Source organism: Capra hircus, chromosome 15 (genome assembly GCF_001704415.2).
Source record: "Capra hircus breed San Clemente chromosome 15, ASM170441v1, whole genome shotgun sequence".
In the NCBI taxonomy this organism is placed as follows: domain Eukaryota; kingdom Metazoa; phylum Chordata; class Mammalia; order Artiodactyla; family Bovidae; genus Capra; species Capra hircus.
This window is the reverse complement of record NC_030822.1, coordinates 20696622-20720055: the sequence shown is the minus strand read 5'-3', so window position 1 is coordinate 20720055 and position 23434 is coordinate 20696622. Positions and strand designations below refer to the sequence as shown.

The 23434-nt window shown below is 38.1% G+C and overlaps 1 protein-coding gene across 4 annotated transcripts in view; it reads left to right on the top strand.

Moving 5' to 3' along the window:
• The window catches only part of DNAJC24 (DnaJ heat shock protein family (Hsp40) member C24), a 76719-nt gene that overhangs the window by 41356 nt on the left and 11929 nt on the right, over window positions 1-23434 (top strand). For all 4 annotated transcript variants that reach the window (XM_013969800.2, XM_005690035.3, XM_005690036.3 and 1 more), the window contains exon 3: window positions 16633-16771. In XM_013969800.2, coding sequence (XP_013825254.1) covers window positions 16633-16771 — 139 coding nt within the window. The remainder of the gene's footprint in view (window positions 1-16632; window positions 16772-23434) is intronic.

The following is a 23434-nucleotide window of genomic DNA, read 5'->3' as shown; positions in this document are numbered from 1 at the left end:
TCTTTTTGCAATTTATGCATATTTCAGTTCTTTCCCTTTTCTCTGTGTTTTCTAATAGAAAAACACTTGGCAGTTTTGTTAAACCTACCAGTGGACACCGTTGCAGTGTTCAGTAGCAGAAGCATCATACAGATTATAACCCCCTCTTTAAAATAAACTCAGCAGGTTAAAATATCACTTAATTATTGTTCAGGTTTCATCACCTTCATCACTGAAGTTGGCATTTGTGCAAACAATCAAATAAAGAGGTTGGCATTTATGATTACTGAACAAAAGGTATCAAATATCAAAAAATTTCTGACTTGAAACACAATATAATTTTCATTGTGGTGTTATAGGTTAATAATTGAGGAGTGTCACTCACTTGCCTCTTTTTTAAAATTCATATTTGGAGGAATGCATTTGTCAAGGGGAAATTTTTATGGAGCACTAATTTTCTGACTTGCAGTGAATTCTTTGTTTTAAGCATGCTAACAGTGTCCTTCTCAGAGCTCAGCATACATAATAACTGCCTGAAGGGTTTGGTGAGACAGATTCTGGGGTCCCCCTCTGCAGGTTTGGGATGGAGCCATCTTCTAATGAGCTCTCAGATAATGCTGATGCTGCAAATCTGAGGACCACATTTTGAATTGCACTGAGCTGACACAATGAATATTCATTGGATGGACTGTTGCTGAAGCTCCAATACTTTGGCAACCAATGTGAAGAGCGGACTCATTGGAAAAGACCCTGATTGGGAAAGATTGGGATGGCAGAGAATGAGATTGTTAGATAGCATCCTTGACTCAGTGGACTTGAATTTGAGCAAAATCCAGGAGATATTGGAAGACAGAGGAGCTTGGTTGGCATGCTATAGTCCACAGGGTCGCAAAGAGTCAGAACTTAACAACTGAAAAACAACAACAATGAGCTGATACAGAGTGACAGCCATTCTAGGATTAGTCCTTTTGAAAGCGCTTGCATTTACTATATGGAGAAAATATAACATTAACATTATAACATTATAATGACCATGTGTCATAACATTATAATGACCATGTGTTAACATTATAAGATTAACGTTTCATGTTAATCAACCCATTGCCATAAAATTTCAGCTAGTCAGAAATTGAGTCCATAATTAAAACATTAGTTATCAATTAGGTAGTTTATCAGTTAGGAAATAGATAGCCCTTACCAATTCTGTTAAAAAATTATAGCATTTTCTGTATATCTTTTATAGTGTCATGAGTGATCCTTTATGTTTTATCAAGACAGGTTCTTAATCTTTTGTTTGTGTTCATTTTTCTCATCCTCAGCAAGTGACTTGGGGACTTAAAAAACATAGGTCTGTATCGAAAAATTTTCCCCACATGTGTGGAAGTTACATAGATCATAAAGTTGTAAGTGTCAAGCCAATTGAGAATAGTAAAATAATACTTCACTAAAATTTTGGAGATAAACAGCTTTGTCCTGTTATAATAAAGAATCACAGAGAAATACTCTTCTAGGTTTTCTTAGTATTGTGACATGTTTATCATATTTTATTTTTGAATGCATTTTAGTTCTCTGCTTAGCAATACTAAACTGTTAATGATGTTTTAAAGTTTTTTGGAGGTTGGCATATATACTTGAGAGTAATAAACCTGTATTTCCATACACTAGAATGTAACTCAAACTTTTCACTAATTCCTATCATTCTCTTCATTCGTTTTCTATGTTTTTATTGTACTTTTCTCTGTTTAATATTGGAAGAAATTTCTAATTTTTCTTTTATGGCTTAGAAAAATTTGTTAAATTCCTTTTAAAACATTTAGACATTTGAAGGTATTTGTTTATTGAGATAAAGTCAACATCTCTCAATAGAAAAATTCAGTCCTGCTGGTTCAGATGGTAAAGAATCTGTGTGTAATGCAGGAGACCTGGCTTTGATCCCTGGGTCTGAAAGATCCCCAGGAGGAGGGCAGGGCAACCCACTCCAGTGTTCTTGCCTGGAGAATTCCATGAACAGAGGAGTCTCGTGGGCTACAGTCCATGGGGTAGCAAAGAGTTGGTCCCAACTGAGTGACTAACACACATGGTCATCATACACTGAAAAATGCATGAATCTTAAGGGTTTAGTTTGGTGAAATTTGATACCGTGTAACTACCATCCCGAACAAGATATTGAACACTTCTATGTTCCCAGAGAATTCTCTTATGCCCCTTTCCAGTTAATTTACACCCCCCATAACCTATTCCAACCTGGCAGCCAACTTTTAATTCTTATCACTAGATTTATTACTAGCTATTCTTAGGGGATTGGTTTTAGGACATCCTCCTGCTAAGTCACTTTAGTCATGTCCAACTCTGTGTGACCCCATAGACGGCAGCCCACCAGGCTCCCCCGTCCCTGGGATTCTCCAGGCAAGAACACTGGAGTGGGTTGCCATTTCCTTCTCCAATGCATGAAAGTGAAAAGTGAAAGTGAAGTCACTCAGTCATGTCCGACCCTTAGCAACCCCATGGACTGTAGCCTACCAGGCTTCTCCATCCATGGGATTTTCCAGGCAAGAGTACTGGAGTGTGGTGCCATTACCTTCTCCGAGGACATCCTGAGGATACCAAAATCCAAGGATCTTCAAGCTTTTTATGTAAAATGGCATATCCAGAGATATGGAGGGCCAGCTCTATAGGTTTAGTTCTGCCTGAATTTGCATTTTATATCAGGGTAATCATATACTATGTATCCTTTATTCTTGTTTCTCTTGCCTAACGTAATGTTTTATTTTTACTTGTTTTTATTTATTTTATTATTATTTTTTTGTTGGGGGGTGGGGCAAACTGGGGCATGTGGGATCTTAGTTCCTGGACCAGGAATTGAACCCATGCCCCCTACAGTGGGAACATGGAGTCTTAACCACTGTATTGCTAGGGAAGTCCCAACATAATGTTTTAGATATCCATCTGTGTTATTATTGACTGTATCAAATTTGTCTTCTTCTTTGTTGTTGAGGAGAAGGCAGTGGCACTCCACTCCAGTACTCCTGCCTGGAAAATCCCATGGACAGAGGAGCCTGGTAGGCTGCGGTCCATGGGGTCGCAAAGAATTGGACATGACTGAGCGACTTCCCTTTCACTTTTCACTGTCATGCATTGGAGAAGGAAATGGCAACCCACTCCAGTGTTCTTGCCTGGAGAATCCCAGGGACGGGGGAGCCTGGTGGGCTGCCTTCAATGGGGTCTCACAGAGTCGGACACGACTGAGGTGACTTAACAGCAGCAGCAGCAGTATTCCCTTATGGATATACTGTAGTTTATCCATTCTCCTGTTTATAGACATATATGGTTCCAGGTTTTGGCTGTTAATGTATAAGTGTGTTGGTACATTCTAAGTCTTTTTGTGAACATAAAGTTTTTATTTCTCTGAGGTAACTATCTAGCAGTGAAATTGCTTGACCTCAAGAGTACATGTGTGTGTTTATAAGAAATTGTCAAATTGTTTCCTGCCAGCAACATATGAAAGTTCCAGTTACTCCATATCCTCATCAACATTTAGTGTTATCAGTCTTTTTTTATTTGAGCCACTCTATTAGGTGCTAGTAGTTTCTCATGATTTTAATATACTTTTCCTGATAACTAATAAAAATGTTTGAGTGTATATTCATGTATAATTATCTATTCATCTGTCTTCTTTTGAAAAATGTCCAAGTTCCCCCCCTTATTTTTAATTAGTATATCTTTTTACCATTGATTTATAGAATTTTTTGTTTATTCTGGATACAAATCCTGTATTAGATAAATATTTAGACGGTATTTTTTTCTCTATCTGTGACTTGTCTGTTTATTTTCTTAATAGTATGTTCGATGAGCTACAGTTTTAAAATTGCATGCAGTTTACCCATTTTGTTCATTATAGTTTATGCTTTTTGTCAAAGCACAAAGATACCAAGGGACAAAGCTACTGTGTTTCATTCCAGAAGCTTTATGGTGCTGAGTTTTACATTTACATCTAAGATTTATCTTGAATTAATTTTTGTATATGTAATGAGATAGAGATTGAGGCTAACCTTTTTCCCCATGGACATCCAGTTGTTTCAACATCATTTGTTCTATATTGTCCTTTCCCAATTGAATTGCCTTGTCACCTTTGTTGAAAAACAAGTGACTGTATATGTATGGTCTAGTTCTAGACTCTTCCATTCTATCAATTTGTATATATTTCTGCCAGTAATACATTCTTGATTACCACAGCTTTATTTTATTTTTTAATCTTTACAAAGTTGTGTTTGGTTTTTGCCATACATGCTGCTGCTGCTGCTAAGTCTCTTAGTCGTGTCCGACTCTGTGCGACCCCAGAGACATACCATAGCTTTATCAGAGAAGGAAATGGCAACCCTCTCCAGTATTCTTGCCTAGAGAATCCCGTAGACAGAGGAGTCTGGTGGGCTGCTGTCCATAGGGTTGCACGGAGTTGGACATGACTGAAGCAACTTAGCATGCATGCATGCATTGGAGAAGGAAACGGCAATCCACTCCAATGTTCTTGCCTGGAGAATCCCAGGGACAGAGGAGCCTGGAGGGCTGCTGTCTATGGGGTCGCACAGAGTCAGACACGACTGAAGCGACTTAGCAGCAGCAGCCATAGCTTTATATTAAGTCTTGAAATCAGGTGATACAAGTCCTCCAACTCTGTACTTTTTGATGATTGTTTTGCTTGTTATAGATCCTTTGTGTCTATTTTTTAAAAACCTTTAATTTTTTTTTGTCATGCCATGTGGCATGCAGGATCTTAGTTCCCAGAAAAGGGATCAAACCATGCCCTCTACAGTGGAAACACAGAGTTCTCACCAGTGAACCTCCAGGAGTCCCTAAATCCTTTGTTTTTCCATTTAAATATTAAAATCATCTTGTCTGCTTCTTCAGAGTGGCTCACTGCAATTTTTCAGGAATTGCATAAAATTCTTGTATCAGTATAGGAAAAATGGACATGATCTTCTCATCATGAACATATTTCTTTCCATTTTTTCCCCCTTGAGGCTATTGTAATTGATAATTTCTTAAACTTTAATTTGTCCAGTTGTTTGTTGAAAAATTTGCTGATTTCTTAATTTTGAGTTCTTTGCTTCCAGGTGACTTAAGTTCTTCCAGTTTCAGCAAAATGCATTTTAATTTAGTACTGGTAGGAAATAGAAGTTAAATGAACTTTACAACGTTGATTTTAGTACATGCCTCCTCTTCTTTTAGTTGAGTATCAGTATTTTATGTATTTGATAGATGAGTGTTTTCCTCAGAGCTCCCTGTTATTTATAGGATCAGCTGGAATTTTTTTCAATATAAGGAAGTTCATGATGTCTTTTTGTGACTGTTTCTGGATTTTCAGTTAGTAAACCAGGAACTAAATCAGGATTAGTAAACCCTGAAATGTTTCACATTTTCTATCTTTCATTTGGTCATTGAGTGAAGGCAGTAGGAATACCTTTGGTTGGGAAGGTTTGGCTGGTGGGATTCAAAGTAAAAAGGAGCAAGGAATAAAATAAGACTCAACAATGGAGGAAAGTGACAGTAGTCTCTTGTGGTACTACTGAATGCTTCAGCCTGCCTCTCATGGGAGGGCTCCAATATAAAAATAGTAGGAAAAAAATTCACATTTACTGGGATCACCAAGTCTTGAAACCTAATATCAGAGGCTTGGTTTCTGTGGTCAATAAAGAGTCATAGCAGTTAACATTGTACATAAAAGTCACCATTTTATTAATAGACCTTTAATTGAAATATCTTTAGAAGTTGTGCTAGATGTATTCTAGTTTTAAACCGTAGATGTGTTTAGATTGTATATAATTTATTGTGGCTGCTGAAATAAATTACGACAAACGTAGTGGCTTTTAAAATAGCAGAGGAGAACAAGATGGCAGAGGAGTTGGTGGACGTGGAGTACATCTCTCTCCACGGATACATCAGGAATACACCTTCAGACACAGAAGTGCATGCAGAACACCAGCTGAGAGCGGACAGGAGTGCCTGACCAGCGGAAAAGAATGTACAGAACCTTGCAAAACTCAGTAATGAAGGAACCAGGGGGAAGAACAGGAGTGTTAGTAGGACTGGACCTGCCCTCTGGCGGGGGGAACTGAAGCAGGCGTCTGAGCCCCACATCTGGGCAGCTTTCTGAGTCAGAGGAGAAGCATTTAAGGCTGAGACTGAAACAGCTGATCTGTGGCAGCCTAAATGGAATGAGAATCAGACAGTCCTTGCCGCAGCCATACATACCCTGGACAGGAACGCGGGCCCCCTGGAAGGCGCAGTGGCTGGGACCTGGAGTTTGGGGATTATGGAGAGATCCCAGGACAAGAGCTGCTGTTAACTGTGGAGAGATGGATCGAGGGGATGTGAGGGAGGAGATTGTGGTGGGAAATGCCTGTGGAGAAAAGCCAGGCAGCCACTGAAGCAAGGTGATACTGCTGAGTCATGCGTAGGGGGTGGAGCCATCACCATATCCTTTCTCTCTCCATACCCCAGCATCAGCAGCTGAAAGATAAAGAGGCAGGCCCATCAAATGCCTGAGGCACTCAACTGCAGAGTAGGACCCCACCCAGGGTGTCCCTTTAAGTGCCTGATGTGCTGCTCTATATGGTAGGACCCCAGCCAGGGGTGGGGGGCCCGCTATGTGTCTGATGCACAGAACAACAGAGAAATACCCCAGGCAAGGGAGCCCTCTAAGTGCCTGAATGGGCGCAGCTAGGGAGAACGACTGGCCAGAGAGGCCTTCTGATCACCAGCTACAAAAAGCCTGAAAAAAGACTCTGATAGGGCCATCACTCCTGCAGTGGAGGCAGCCTGTGTCCCTGCACACTTGGTGCCGCCAGGATCCCCGCATGCCAAGCAGCTGCGCCACCTTCACACTCAACTGTCACTGGGGCAGAGCTGTCACAGGCAAAAGAAGTCTTGGGTCTATGCACGCAGGGTCGCTTTGGTAGTGTCTGACTCTAACCCTGTAGACTGTGGCCTGCCGGGCTTCTCTGTCAGAGACGGGTGTTCTCCAGGCAAGAATACTAGAGCATATTCACCAATACTGGTTGCCATACCCTTCTAGAGCACTACATTTCCTGCTGCCCTAGCCACCAACCCACCTGAGTACCTGGTGCTGCCAGAACCCTGCGACCCAAGCAGCTGCACCACCTCCACACCTGGCCCTCACAGGAGCAAACCCAAGTGCTCCAGGGCAGCCTCAGGAGCAAACCCTAGTGGACGACCCACATGCAGAGGTGGAAATAAAACCACAACTGAAACCCAGGGGTGGTCACTAAAGAAGACCCAAAACCTTCCCACCAGCTGTACAAGCTGCAGATTAAATCCACACAATCAACTAGGCAGATTCTATGTCTATAGAATATATAAAAGGTCACTGAGAACTCCCACAAAAGAAAATGCACTAGTTCTGATAGCTGTGGACACTGAAGGCAAGAACACACAGGAGAAGGACCAGATTAGAATCTGAGCTGCCCCCACAGCAGGTTCAGAGACCAGCACAGTGTTGGAGGGCATCCTAGGGAGGTGAGGTAGACTGTGACTCCCAGTGAGGGGAAGGAATCCTGACAGCAGTGACTCAAGAAAAACATTTATTATTCTTATGTTTTGACTTGTTCTGTAGATGCTTTTGGATTTTTTTCTTTTTTATTACCCCCTCTGTTGTAGTTGTTGACTTTATTGCCCCTATGAAATCTAATTAAGCTTTTGAGCTTCTTTTTTTTTCTGTCACATTTTTTATTGTTGTTATAAACCTCTGCCTCTATGTTGAACTTTTGTAGTTCTGTGGAGTTACTTTTTTTTTCCTTTTCTCTTTTTTTAAATTTTTAATTTTTTAAATTATTATTTTTCTACATTTATTCCTTTGTTTGCTTTTCCTACTGTTCTTTTCCCCTACAGTTATTCTTTAATGTATATAAATCTTCTTTATCTACCTCTATTTAACTTTGCATATCTGTTCTTTTTTTTTCTTTTCTTTCTTTCCTTTCCTCTCAACAGTTTTTTAGTTTTATTTTCATTGTTTTATTCCCTAATTAGCACCTTGCTTTAATTTTGTTTTCCAGTTTGTGCTTTAGTTAGTTTGTTTTTAACTGGTAAATATAATTTTTGATTTACTTTGTTCACCAGGTCAACCTACTGTACTTTTTTTTGTTGTTGGACTGTTTTCACTTTGCTCATGGGTGCATATGTATATGTGTGTATCCCATTATTTTAATTGTTGTTTGCCTGATTTTGTAACTGCCATTTGTCTGGGGTTGATCTTTGGTTTCTCGTTTTTGGATATTTGTTTTAATCTTACTTAATACCATAACAAACCACTTGTGGAATCTTTGTTCCTAACTAGAGATCAAGCCCTGAGCCTTTGGAGTGGGAGCGCTGACTCCAAGACCCTAGACTACCAGAGAACTAACCCTAACAAGTAGCAAACAGTGAGAACTCACACAAAGGAAACCACTTGAATCCAAGACCTGGCATCACCCAACCTCCAGTAGCACCCTGTGCAGTTTCCTCCTCTAAACAATGAACAAAGCAAAAATACAGATCCAATCATCAGCAGACAGAATCACCACCTCACTCAGCCTTGCCCATCAGAGGAAAAACAAACAAACAAAAACTCAGCACAAGTCTCACACTATTGGAAGCTTGCACAAACCACCGGACCAACCTTAGGAGGGCAGAAACCAAAAGGAAGAAAGAATTCAACCTTGAAGCCTCGGAAAAGGAGACCTCAAACATAATAAGTTTAAAAAAATAATAATGAAAAGGCAGAGGAATATTACATAAATGAAGGAACAAACTAGAAACACAGAAGTCCAAATTAATGAAGAGGAAATAGGCAAATTACCTGAAAAAGAATTCAGAATAATGATAGTGAAGATGATAAAAAACCTTGAAAACTAAATGGAGAAAATGCAAGAATCAATTAACAAAGACCTAGAAGAATTAAAGAATAAACATACAGAGACAACATAATGACTGAAATTAAAAATAGAAGGAATCAGTAGCAGAATATCTGAAGCAGAAGAGTGAATCAGTGAGCCAGAAGATAAAGTGGTGGAAATAATTTCTGAAGAGCAGAATAAAGTGAAAAGAATGAAAAGAGCTGAGGACAGTCTCAGAGACCTCTGGGACCACATCAAACACACCAAACACACATTCAAATTATAGAAAAAGAAGAGAAAAACAAAGGGCATGAGAAAATTTTTGAAGAGATTATACTTGAAAATTTCCCCAACATGGAAACAGAAATAGCCAGTCAAGTCCAAGAGGCACAAAGGGTCCCATACAGGATAAACCCAAGGAGAAACATGCCAAGACACATACTAATCAAACTAACAAAGACTGAACACAAAGAAAGAATATTAAAAGCAACAAGGGAGAAGCAACAAGTAACATACAAGGGAAACCCCAAATGCTTAACAGCTGATCTTTCAGCAGAAGCTCTGCAGGCCAGAAGGGAATGGCAGGATATATTTAAAGTACTGAAAGGGAAAAATCTACAACCAAGATTACTGTATATGGCAAGGATCTCGTTCAAAATTGATGGAGAAATAAAATGTTTTTCAGACAAGCAAAAGTGAAGAGAATTCAGTACTGCCAAACCAGCTTTACAGAAAATGTTATACGGACTTATATAGTCAAGAAATACAACAGAAGAAAAAAGATATACAAAATCAACCCCAAACAGTTAAAAAATGGCAATAGAAACATATCAATAATTACTTTGATATAAGTGGATTAAATGCTTCAACCAAAAGACACAGACTGACTGAATGGATACAAAAACAAGACCCATATATATGCTGTCTATAAGAAACCCACTTCAGACCTCAAGACACATATAGACTGAAAGTGAGAGGATGGAAAAATATATTCCATGCAAATGGGAAGCAAAAGAAAGCTGGAGTAGCAATCCTCATATCAGACAAAATAGACCTTAAAATAAAGATTACAAGAGATAAGGAAGGACACTACATAATGATCAAAGGATCAGTATAAGAGGAAGACATAACAATTGTCTTGCTGCCAACATAGGAGCAGCTCAATACATAAGACAAACACTAACAGACATAAAAGGAGAAGTTGACAGTAACACAATAATAGGAGGAGACTTTAACACCCCACTCACACCAATGGACAGATCATCAAAAGAGAAAATTAATAAGGAAACATGGGTCTTAAATGATGCATTAGATGGGATGGATCTCATTGATAACTTCAGGACATTCCATCCAAATGCGGAAGAATAAACCTTTTTCTCAAGTGCACATGGAACATTCTCCAGGATAGACCACATCTTGGGTCACAAATAAAACCTCAGTAAATTTAAGAAAATTGACACTGTATCAAGCATCTTCTCTGACCACAATGCTATTAGACTAGATATTGATTATAAGAAAAAAAAAAAACTGTAAGAAGCACAAGCACATGGAGATCTAAATAACCAACAAGTTACTGAAGAAATAGAAAGGGAAATCAAAAATTTTCCAGAAACAAATGATGATGAAAACACAACTCAAAACCTCTGGGATGCAGCAAAAGCAGTACACAGAGGGAAGTTTATAAGAAAAACATAGAATAGACAACCTAACTTTACACCTACAACAACTGGAAAAAGAACAAAAAATAAACCAAAATTAGTAGAAGGAAAGAAATCATAAAGGTCTGAGCAAAAATAAATGAAAAAAGAAACAATAGTAAAGATTAATAAAACTAAAAGCTGGTTCTTTGAGAAGATAAAATTGGCAAACCTTTAGCCAGACTCATCAAGAAAAAAAGAGAGAAGAATCAAATCAGCAAAATTAGAAATGAAAAAGGAGAGGTTACAACAGACAATGCAAAAATACAAAGGATTATGAGACTATTATGGCAGTAAAATGGATAACCTGGAAGAAATGGACAGATTTTTAGAAAAGTTCCATCTTACAAGACCGAACCAGGAAGAAACAGAAATTATGAACAACCCAATTACAAGCACTGAAATCAAAGCTGTGATCAAAAATCTGCCAAAAAACAAAAGCCCAGGACCAGATGGCTTCACAGGAGAATTCTATCAAACATTTAAAGAGCTAATGCCTATCCTTCTAAATCTCTTTCAAAAAATTGCAGAGGAAGGAACACTTCCAGATTCATTCTACGAGGCTACCATCACCCTCATACCAAAACCAGACAAAGAGAACATGAAAACAGAAAACTACAGGCCAGTATCACTGATGAACATAGATGCAGAAACCCTCAATGAAATTTTAGCAAACAGAATTCAGCCACACATCAGAAAGCTCATACACCATGATCAGTTCAGTTCAGTTGCTCAGTTGTGTCTTACTCTTTGCAACCCCATGAATCGCAGCATGCCAGGCCTCCCTGTCCATCACCAACTCCCGGAGTTCACTCAGACTCATGTCCATCGAGTCAGTGATGCCATCCAGCCATCTCATCCTCTGTCGTCCCCTTTTCCTCCTGCCCCCAATCCTTCCCAGCATCAGAGTCTTTTCCAATGAGTCAACTCTTTGCATGAAGTGGCCAAAGTACTGGAGTTTCAGCTTCAGCATCATTTCCTCCAAAGAAATCCCAGGGCTGATCTCCTTCAGAATGGACTGGTTGGATCTCCTTGCAGTCCAAGGGACTCTCAAGAGTCTTCTCCAACGCCACAGTTTAGAAGCATCAATTCTTCGGCGCTCAGCTTTCTTCACAGTCCAACTCTCACATCCATACATGACCACTGGAAAAACCATAGCCTTGACTAGACGGACCTTTGTTGGCAAAGTAATGTCTCTGCTTTTGAATATTCTGTCTAGGTTGGTCATAACTTTTCTTCCAAGGAATAAGCATCTTTTAATTTCACGGCTGCAGTCACCATCTGCAGTGATTTTGGAGCCCCCCCCCCAAATAAAGTCTGACACTGTTTCCACTGTTTCCCCATCTATTTCCCATGAAGTAATGGGACCAGATGCCATGATCTTCGTTTTCTGAATGTTGAGCTTAAGCCAACTTTTTCACTCTCCTCTTTTACTTTCAGTTGAGTTTATTCTAGGAATGCAAGGATTCTTCAGTATATCCAAATAAATCAATGTGATATAGTATATTAAGAATTGAAAGATAAAAATCATGATAATCTCAATAGATGCAGAAAAAGCCTTTGACAAAATTCAGCACTCATTTATGATTAAAACTCTTCAAAAAATGGGCATAGAAGGAATCTACCTGAACATAGTAAAGACCATATATGATAAGCCTACAGCAAACATTATTCTCAGTGGTGAAAAACTGAAAGCATTCCCCCTAAGATCAGGAACAAGACAAGGGTGTCCACTTTCACCACTATTATTCAACATAGTTCTGGAAGTCCTAGCTACAGTAATCAGAGAAGAAAAAGAAATAAAAGGAATCTGATTGGAAAAGAAGTAAAGCTCTCACTGTTTGCAGAAGACATGATACTGTACGTAGAAAACCCTAAAGATAGTATCAGAAAATTACTAGAGCTAATCAGTGAATTTAGCCAAGTTACAGGATACAAAATCAATACACAGAAATCACTTGTGTTTCTATATATTAACAATAAAGAATCAGAAAAAGAAATTTAGGAATCAATCCCATTCACCATTGCAGCAAAAAGAGTTAAATATCTAGGAATAAACTTAACCTGAAGAGACAAAAGAACTGTTCACAGAAAATTATAAGACACTAATGAAAGAAATCAAAGATGACATTAACAGATAGAGATATATTCCATTTTTCTGGGTAGGAAGAATCAATATTGTGAAAGTGACTATACTACCAAATGCAGTGTACAGATTCAGTGTGATCTCTATCAAATTACCAATGGCATTTTTCACAGAACTAGAACAAAAAATTTCACAATTCATACGGAAACACAAAAGACCCCAGATAGCCAAAGCAGTCTTGAGAAAGAAGAATAGAGCTGGAGGAATCAACCTTCCTGACTTCAGATTATACTACAAAGTTACAGTCATCAAGACAGTATGGTACTGGCACAGAAACAGAAATAGAGACCAATGGAACAAGATAGAAAGCCCAGAAATAAACCCATGCACCTATGGTACCTTATTTTTGACAAAGGAGGCAAGAATATACAATGGGGTAGACAGCCTCTTCAAAAAATGGTGCTAGGAAAACTGGACAGCTACATGTAAAATAATGAAATTAGAATACATCCTAACACCACACACAAAGATAAATTCAAAATGGATTAAAGGCCTAAATGTAAGGACCTAAGTATAAGACCTAACTATAAAACTATTAGAGGAAAACATAGGCAGAACACTCAATGACATAAAGCAACATCCTCTATGACCCACCTCCTAGAGTAATGGAAATAAAAACAAAAGTAAACAAATGGGACCTGATTAAACTTAAAAGCTTTTGCACAGCAAAGGAAACTATAAGCAAAGTGAAAAGACAACCCTCAGAATGGGAGAAAATAATAGCAAATGAAACAACTGACAAAGGATTAATTTCCAAAATATACAAGCAGCTCATACAACTCAATGCCAGAAAAACAAACAATCCAATCAAAAAGTGGGGAAAAGACCTAAACAGACATTTTCCCAAAGAATACATACCAGATGACTAGCACATGAAAAGATGTTCAACATCACTCTGTATTAGAGAAATGCAAATCAAAACTACAATGAGATTATCACCTCACACCAGTCAGAATGGCCATCATCAAAAAGTCTATAAACAATAAATGCTGGAGGGGGTGTGGACAAAAGGGAACGCTCTTGCACTGTTGGTGGGAATGTAAATTGATACAGCTGCTATGGAAGACAGTATGGAGATTCCTTAAAAACTAGGAATAAAACCACCATATGACCCAGCAGTCTCACTCCTAGGCATATACCCTGAGGAAACCAAAATTGAGAAGGATACATGTATCCCATTGTTCATTGCAGCACTATTTACAATAGCCAGAACATGGACACAGCTTAATGTCTATGGACAGATGAATGGATAAAGAAGATATGGTACATACACACAATGGAATATTCCTCAGCCAGAAAAAGGAATGCATTGAGTCAGTTCTGATGAGGTGGATGAACCTAGAACGTATTATACAGAGTGAAGTGAGTCAGAAAGAGAAAGAAATATCATATTCTAACGCATATATACGGAATCTAGAAAAATGGTACTGAAGAATTTATTTACAGAGCAGCAGTGGAGAAACAGACATAGAGAATAGACTTATGGACATGGGGAGAGGGGAGGAGAGAGTGAGATGCATGGAAAGAGTAACATGGAAACTTACATTGCCATGCGTAAAGTAGATAGTCAGTGGGAATTTTTTGTATGGTTCCAGAAACTCAAACTAGGGTTCTGTATCCATCTAGAAGGGCAGGAGATGGGAGGGAGGTTCAGGAGGGAGGGGACATATGCATACCTATGGCTGATTCATGTTGAGGTTTGACAGAAAACAACAAAATTCTGTAAAGTAATTATCCTTCAATAAAGAATTATAAAAAGTAAAATAAAACAGCATAAATTTATTGTTTCACAATTCTGGAGGCTGAAAGTCCAAAATCAGTGTAATTGGGGCACAGTCAGGGTGTTGGCAGGGCCCCCGCTCCTCTGGAATCTCTAGAGGGAGAATTTGTTCCTTGTCTCTTTTAGCATTTGGTGGCCGCTGTGGCCTCACCACTCCAGTCTTTAAGGCCAGTGTTGAAGTCTTTCTCTGCACAGTCTTCATACCACGTTTCCCTCTGTGTGTCACGTCTCCCTCTGCCTCTTTCTTACAAAAAACACTTTGATGATACTTAGGACCCACTTGGGCAGTTCAGGATAATCTCCCTAATGTTTAACTTAATCACATCAGCAAAGACCCCTTTTCCAAATAAGATAACATATACAGGAACTAGGGATTAGGACCTGGTATCCTTGGGGGCTGTTATCACAAAATGTATTGTCTGTTTTAGACCTTCATTTTTGTTCTGGAACTTGCTATCAAAGCAGGTTGGACTGAGGCTTTTAGCACCCCAAATGACATACTTATTTTCTTGCTATAACTGTCATTTTTAATTGTCTATATCATAGTGTAAGATTTATACCATTATATTAGCACAACAGATCTAAAAAGCTTCAGATCATGAATTACTTATTTAAAATAGTAGATGATGAATTACTTATTTAAAATAGTAGTCAGGAAAATACCAAATTAGTGAAAATAAATTGTGCTTTGACTCTCATAGAACTGATTTATGACTCAAAATTTAGTGATAGTATTTAGTTTGGGGCAGCTGGAAACTAATTCTTTCTTTTGTAGGGCTTTCTTTCTTGGTAAATGATTAGGTCCAATGTTTTCTGTTCATTGTACCAACCACTGTTGGTTTTTCTGGTGGCCTATTAGAAATTACCTGTATTCTAGTCTATACTTAGATGACACAGCTGCTAGATTAAGGGATTTCTCTAGGGCCTTACTCAATGCTTATGGCATACTGAGATTGAGATTTCACATGTAAGTATATGTTAGATGTGTGTTAGTGGTGTATTTGAGCATGTTGCATGAAATAACATTGATTCATACCAGACTTGTTATATATATAGATCGTCTTTACGTGGTATAAGAAGGGTTTGCTAGAGATCTTAATATAGCCAACTCTGTTTTGGCTTTGGTACATTATTTAACATCCTAACTTTAAAGATGGAATAAACTTCAGCGTGGGAATAACTTTTATGAGGGTCATTTAATAAATCATGGCCTAAAAAAGATGAAACAATAAGCCTTAGCTTCCTTTTCTTTAATCATTATATTAACTAGCTTAAATATTTAAATACTGATAGCTGATAGATTTGGACATAGGGAATGAGGAAGAGAAATAGTTAGCCAAAAGAAAAATGGAAACTTGATTCTGTCTGCTCTAATAATCTTTGTCCCAGCATGCTTGATGTTCACTAGTTCTTCTGGGCAACCAAACACCACAGTAGCTTTTTCTCTGCTAGTGAGGATCATCAGCAGTGTGGAGAAGTTCAGCATGGAAACAAATGTACGAAAGATTTACTAATGAATTGATTTGTATTCAAATGTTTTGTTGAGTTCTTGAAAGTTGTTTCCTACAAATTTAGCCTAAAACAACCATTTTTCAAGAAAAATTTGTGTTTGGGGATTTATAACTTTCAAATCTTCAGGGCTGAACCAGAAGGTTGAGAAGTGTTTCATTTATAAAAAAGTATAATTGTGTGATTTCGAAAGAAAAGCTAGTAGTGCATGGTGATGATCTTTGCAGCCAAGCACATTTTATGAGGAGAGCTTCATACTCTGCAGAGTTTGCACTCTTCCTCTGTCATGTCCTGCCCGTCTGCATGTACCTATTTCTGTTTGTGTTAGTCATCCTCTCTAGGTAAATTGTCCATGAGACCAGTGATTCCATCAGCAAATTATCCAGAAAATGCTGTCTTTGCACGTTGTGACAGATCATGTCACCAGTGGATTTATAGCTACTCCAGTGCTCTAATTAACCTGGCAGTTGTCTCCTGTGCCCAACACTGTAGTCTCATTGCTTGGAATCTTAGTTTTCATCTTCTCGTTACCATCTCTCTTAAATATGGCTCAGATTTGGATTTGTTTTTTTTGGTAACCTACCTCCCCCCAACCCTCTCTACTCATCACCTGCCCTTATTTTTGATTGGCAGTATCATCCAGATAAACAGAGTGCAGATGCGCCAGCAGGATCAGTGGAGGAATGTATACAGAAGTTCATTGAAATTGATCAGGCATGGAAAATTCTAGGGGATGAAGAGGCAAAAAAAGAGTATGACCTGCAGCGACATGGTAGGTACTTACTGGTAAGGAGCCCAGCACACTGGCAACTCTGAAGTGCAGTCTGCAGCCGCTCCTGGGGAGCGCATTCCAGCATTTACACCAAGTTATTATTGCCTCCTTTCTCCTCCCCTCCATCATTGTTTCTAATTATGCCCTATTCTTAGTAGTGATTATTGTGTATCCATTGAGAAATTAACAGAACTACTAGGATGTGGCTTTTTGTGAAGCTGTGAAAGCTACTTTTTCTAACTAATGAAAAATGTTTAATTATATATTCCTAATGAATATGTTTTTATGTTTAAAAACTTCCTTTTTATTAAATTTAATTATGTACTGATTAAAAATTTAATTGTAGTACTTTTAGGATTATCTACTATATAAATGACAGTCTAAAGGAAAATACAAAGGATAACATCATAAAGCACTCTTGGCTGTCTCTGAGCTTATATTAGGCTAGGTTTTTATGATTATCTCCTGTATAGATGATATGCCTTATAAGATTGCTATAAATGATATTTTAAGAATGTACATTTCCTAAGCAATTTTAAAAGTCATTTCTTTTGTGCATTTTAGAAAATAGCTTCTTAAAACAGTGACAGGCTCTTGTGAGAAAGAAAGGGAGAAATGTAGGTCAGGTTTGTCACACATGGACTGCAGTTACACGAAGTGATAGGCTGTCTTTCAGCACTGGCCTTGGGATAGGAGTCCCCCAGCCTTTTCTCTGAACCTTCAATATGCACCCTACATGCTAATGGGAGGAGTCAATAATCAGCCACGGCCTGTGGGGAAAACACTCAGTTGCACTCTGCCATAGCGCACCAGGCTCAGCATTGACTCAGATGTGTTGATAAAAGCTCATGTCTCTGTACTTTATTTTATTGAATCTTCTCCCATGGTCTGCACTGGCACACCATCAAACTTAGCAGAATAATCATAAGGCTCCTGTTACTAAGGGTATGAAAATTTGATTTGAGAAATAAGGCTTTATTCCTGAAAACACAGCATTACAGGTTAAAGCCAACTTGTGATGCCTTTGTGTAAAGACTTCATGAGCAATTTGCTTACAGACTGGAGTATTAGTTCTTAATAGTGACTTTCATAATACTGATCATCTCTCAAGATGATTAGTATTTACTTTTTAAAAAATGTTAAAAAACTGACAAAGGTGCCTTTGCAGTGAATCTGGATTTTCAAATATGCTTTGAATATTGGGTCCTCCTTCTATCTAACATATTTATGCACATCTTTCAAATATTGCATTTCTTCCATAAATGTTTGTACTTCTGGCAGAAGAAGGAATGTAGAAGTGGTTTCATTTGAGGGTGAATTCTATCCACAGATACACCTTTTTGACCTTGGTTCACACAGTAAAATTTCTATGGAAGTGTTGAAGTTAATAAACATGAGTGTGTAGTGTGTGAGAAGGTAACTATGTTTCTGAAGTGACCAAGTTCTGCTGGGGATGGCAGTGTCTCATGATGCTTTGCACGTGCTTATCAGTCCTAATTCCGGGGTGCTCGTGTGCTGAAGGTGAGGATGACCCACAGACCTGTATTGTCGGGCATGTAGGGTGTGCACGTGCTCTGCTGCTCTGCATGTTGCTGCTCCACAGCTTGTGGCTGTTAAGAACCTATCTGTGAAACTGACTAGAAACCTACTGTCTACAGAGGAAGAGCTAGGGAGAGATCAGAAATTAAAAAATATTCTCTTTTGCTCTAGGGCATAGGGTGGGGAAGACCAGAAATGGAGAGGAAAAGGGAGCAGGGTTAAACATGAGCAGTAGAATTACATAAAGTAGGGTTTAAGAGATTTTGGAAGAACAAATAAGCAACATCCTCAAGTTTTTCTCCATTGCCTTTAAGAAGTCTTTGGAAATGTGAATTTCTTTTGAGCTTTGAGTCCTGGGTGTGGAGCTTTTAATGGAAGCAACTCTAGCCTACTGTATCATAGGAGATTCTTGTAAATCATTGATAAGGTCACAGCAAAGTTCAGACAAACCAAATACAGTGAGACTGAGCTTGATTAGGATGAACAGGCAGCTCTTCTGGGAATTTCTATATATAATGCCTGTCTGCTTGCAGGCGTTTCAGGTGGGTGAGCTATGCTGTGACAGCAGAAATACATATTTCCATGACATTTTAGTGCCCAGACCCAGGTACTGAATGTTTCCTTTATTACCAAAGCCTCCTCATGGTGCAAATGCTTTGTTTCAGTTTTAAATTGAGATTGACTTGCTGTTTAGTTAAGAAACAGGAGTTCTTATCTTTGGATATTTGTTTGACTTGCTGTTTTTAAGCCTTTCATACTAGAGCTGTTTTTAGAACTGCAAATAAACCTAGTTTTGTATTGTCATTTCTCTTCAATACCAACATTAATTTTTCCTTCTTGACCCATCTTCAGTAAATGGCTCCTCAAAAGAAGGAAATGAACTTGAACTTCTAACACTTAGGATTTAGATTTGGTAGAAGGAAAACCTTTGAGAGTGATAATTTGCTGAAGACCAGGATAAGTTACCAAGAGAGAGAAAATTTGTTATAACCAGGTCAAAGCACTCTTTTTTTCTGGGTCACCCCCTGGGGACATGGAAATAGCTTTGTTATACAGGATTCTTTTTGGATGTAGTTCATTGTAGAACTTTAATTTCATAGGGTGTGTTTTAAATAGATTTGTTTCCTGCCCTCCACTAATGTACAGTATAAAATAAATTTGAGTTCTGTGTACTTGGGAAGGAGACAGAGGTGTTTTGTTGGCTGATGTAGAATACTTTCTTGTATTTCACGGCTCAAAGTTGGCGCTCTTTTGTAAGGAAAGCCTCATATATTACCTGCAACCATTTATTTCTGTAAAAGGTCATTTAAAGGGGCCCTTGGAATCCATATCTCTTTGCTTCACAAAAGAAATGATCAAAAGGAAAACTCTGGGATAGATAACCTAAAGAAAATTACCTATATTTTTTCTCATATCATTTCCACGTCTATACTCTTGGTTGACATTTTAGGGCAGTGTTGGCCAGGCTGAAGAAACGCAGGCCTAGAAAAAGATGAGTAATATTCAGTTCCCAGATATTACAGATTTTGAAAGCAAGGTCAACTAGTGAATTTAATCAGTTAATTTCAGTTGGACGTATTTATCGTATTGTTTTTAAGTATGCTTCCAGAGACTGCTTTCCACGTTCCCTTTGACAGGCATGTAGTTATTCAAGGTTAGTCTTTGCACTCCCAGCAACCAGGTGAACACTTTGGAAAATCTCTTTTAGGACTTATAAAATGTTCACATGAAAATACCTGTTGAACAGATTTTTGCACCTCTATAATTCTCGTGGGGAATTTTCTTATATATTAAGCAGGTTTAAAAGCAGGTCAGAAGGGTATCACAGGAAAAGAATAGGGATCATGATTCAGTAGCTTTGTAGCATGAGTCACACACATTTCTGATGCCCCGGTGGCTCTTCTAGAGTGACACAGCTTATGCTTAGGTTACTTCACTATGATCTGAAGAGGAACAGACCTTCGTTCGGATGAAGTCAGTCAAATTAAATTATGTTGTAAAAAAAAAAAAGCAGATTGTGTCTGGAATCCTTGGTGGTATATTATTTTACATTAAGATGCATCTTGGTTCTCTGTTAGTGAATTATTTCGGTGATGTAGAGCCTTCACGCTACACAACTGGGCTCTGAAGGGGATTAAGCCAGACATTGTAAAGTTAATGTCTTTACTTGAAGCTACTCTCTCCTTACCTAGGTAGAAAAAAAATCATTTCTGGTATTACACAATTCACTTCATCTGTTTATTAGGATAAATATTTGAGAATAAATCTTGGACCAAATGAGGAACATACCTTAAAACCCTACCATCGTCTATGCACCAGAGAACTGAATCAACATGGAATTTCTTAAATTTAAAATAAATTTAAAATCAAGTTAACACTAAAAACTAATTAATTCCATAAGAAGGGAATTAATACTTTTAAATGTAGATAATGCGAATTTGGGTTCACTGTTTGGAATAATAACCTAAGGCCAGTAGATATTTGTATAAATTATTTGCTAAAATTGACCCTTATAAAATACTTGTATTAGTCAGGTTCCACTTATGGCTATATCAGTATCTCCATTTGATTTTAGGAATTTGAAAATTGGTTATAAAAATGTGCTGCAGGTAAAACTTGGAGATAAGCATCAGCGGGCATGTTTTTTTTTTTTGGTGACTCTTTCTGGGAAAAGTAAGTATGTGAAATGATGCAGAAAATCCATCTAGACAGTTAGGGACTGGCCTTTCTTCAGAGAGAGAAGATAATATAGATAAAACTTTCTGTGAGGGTCCCCTTGCTTCATCTTATTTGTGACAAGAAGGCGACTGTTCACATTGTTACTTTTATTTGAATACAAATAACTGCTTTTGTAATTTCTCAGTGATCTTGAATAAAAATTTGGCTACTTTCAAATAAAGCTATAGAAACCTCTGGGCAAGACTGTAGTCATACTCCTGTAATACTTGGACATAATTGGAAGTTCTAATTTAATAACAGAAAATGTAGGGCTTTAGGAAGTTTGTTTCTCGTCTTTAACCTCTTTCCCAATTTCTACTCGAGTAATTGACCCAAATGAAAACAATGGGTTCAAAACCGAGGCTGGGCCCACCTTTCCTATTGCTTGTTTTCAACACTCAGACTTGAAATCTTTGCTTCGTGTTACACTCTGATTACTTCTAGTTTGCTCAGTATATAACCAATGAGTTAAAAATGAAGGTTGGCATTTCTTTTTTAATGTTTTCTTTTTTTTTTTTTTTTGTGTAGGTGATCTTTTTATTCTCATAGCTACCACAGCAATCCATGCCTGGATTATAACATACACTTACGCTATTTCCATAGCTGCTAATTGGCTTTCTCCGAGAGTCATTTTCATTTTGATTGATTGAGCTTTCTTTATTCTCACTCTTGTTTAAGAACATGTATAACTGTATCCACTCCCTAACACAACCGATTCACCTGGAATTTAAATGGGACAGAAGCTTTCAAGTTTGACCCTAGTTACTCTTTCCAACCTCATCAGCGATCACAAACTTGATGTGAATCTTCTCGCCATCTATTTGGGAATTCCCAAATGCCTCTGCTTATGCTGTTCGTAGTTTTACTCAGAACACCCTCCGCTTCTGCTTCTTCACAGCGTGTTCTCTGTTCAAGATAGCAATTCAAGTCCTATCTCCACTCACACCGCCCCCCATCCCCAAGGGAAGCCTTACTTGACTTTCTAACCTACTGTCATTATGTCTGACCTCGGAATTTAATCCACAAATTATTTTGATACCCCCCCCCCCATGGCTCCTATCTTTCGGTTCTGTTTGATGTTTTGGAAGGACTAAATAATAATTTGGACAGTGTCTTTGATAATAATGGATCAGTTTTAATGGTACTGTCAGTAGTAAAGTACATAAAATTTCTTAATACTGTTACAAATCCAGACAAGGTCAGAAGTGGCAGCCATCCTACACTGTGGTACCTGAGGCTCCCCCAACTGCAACAGTTGAATCCTTTTCCTATGCTCTGTTACAGACAGGTGAACACAAACATTGTGAGTTAATAAGTTAAAATAGCTGCCATTTGTTAAGCACTAGAACTATGGCAATTGTCTTTGAATCATTGCTTAACAACCTTGTAAGGACGATATTAGTATCTGTTTTCCAGAGAAGGAGTCTGAGGCTGAGTTATTTGACAAAGGGCACATAACTAATGATTGAGGGGAAACTTAAAGCCCTTCTCTGACTTTAATAACTGTGCTGGGTTGCCAAGTCTTGAATAGGTGTGTACAACCTACTGTTTTAGTTCCAAATAATTAGGAATGAGGCAATTTCAGGGTCAGAGTGAGAGGCCAGACTTAATTCTGCTGCTGTGTTCTACCTTTCTGTAGTGAAACATGAAATTCAGTTTCCGGATTCATTTGGTACCTTTCATTAGCACTAGGTGTACGTTCAGTTTGTGAAAGCTCCATAGCTCAAGTCCATAATTAAGGCCCAAGTTTGTAGTTTTTCATCAGTATCAAAAGCCTTGCAGTTGTGACTCTTTAATTTCATCTGAGAAAGAATTATAGAGCTTTATGATTTAATGAGCAGGTTTCAAGTTAAACATTGCCTGATTCTGAGTCTCTTACCAAGACAGAGACTGTTCCAAGAACAGTGACTATTAAGGGCAAGAAACAGATTTTCTTCAAGTTATTTACTATATGAAAAATGATTTTTAAGTGAAATTATTTTTAAGAAGGAGGTGATTGTTTAAAATTATTTGGTTTTAAAGCAGCAAGATACTGAGTTTAGATCTAACCTAAAGGAAAATACTGCTGTTTGCATTTACCACACTTGATGGCATGTCAGTTTGAAATAAACTTTTAAGTATTTAAAATGGCATAAAAATGAATACAGTAAACTAATTGCTAAATAAGAGTGTTCTGGGGACTTGCTCACTTGAGTAACACACAGCAGTCCCATACTTGAATAGTAGGGAGAGAGTTACATTTAGACTGAATCTTTTGGTCAGTAGTGGGTTGAATGGTTGAATCAGATTGTTAGATATCTCATCCATAAAGTTAAATTCTTCTTCGTGGTAGCTTTTTGTTGCTGTTATTTATTTATTTTTACTTATTTATTTGAATTGTAGCTACAGTTAGAAAAGGTTTCCCGG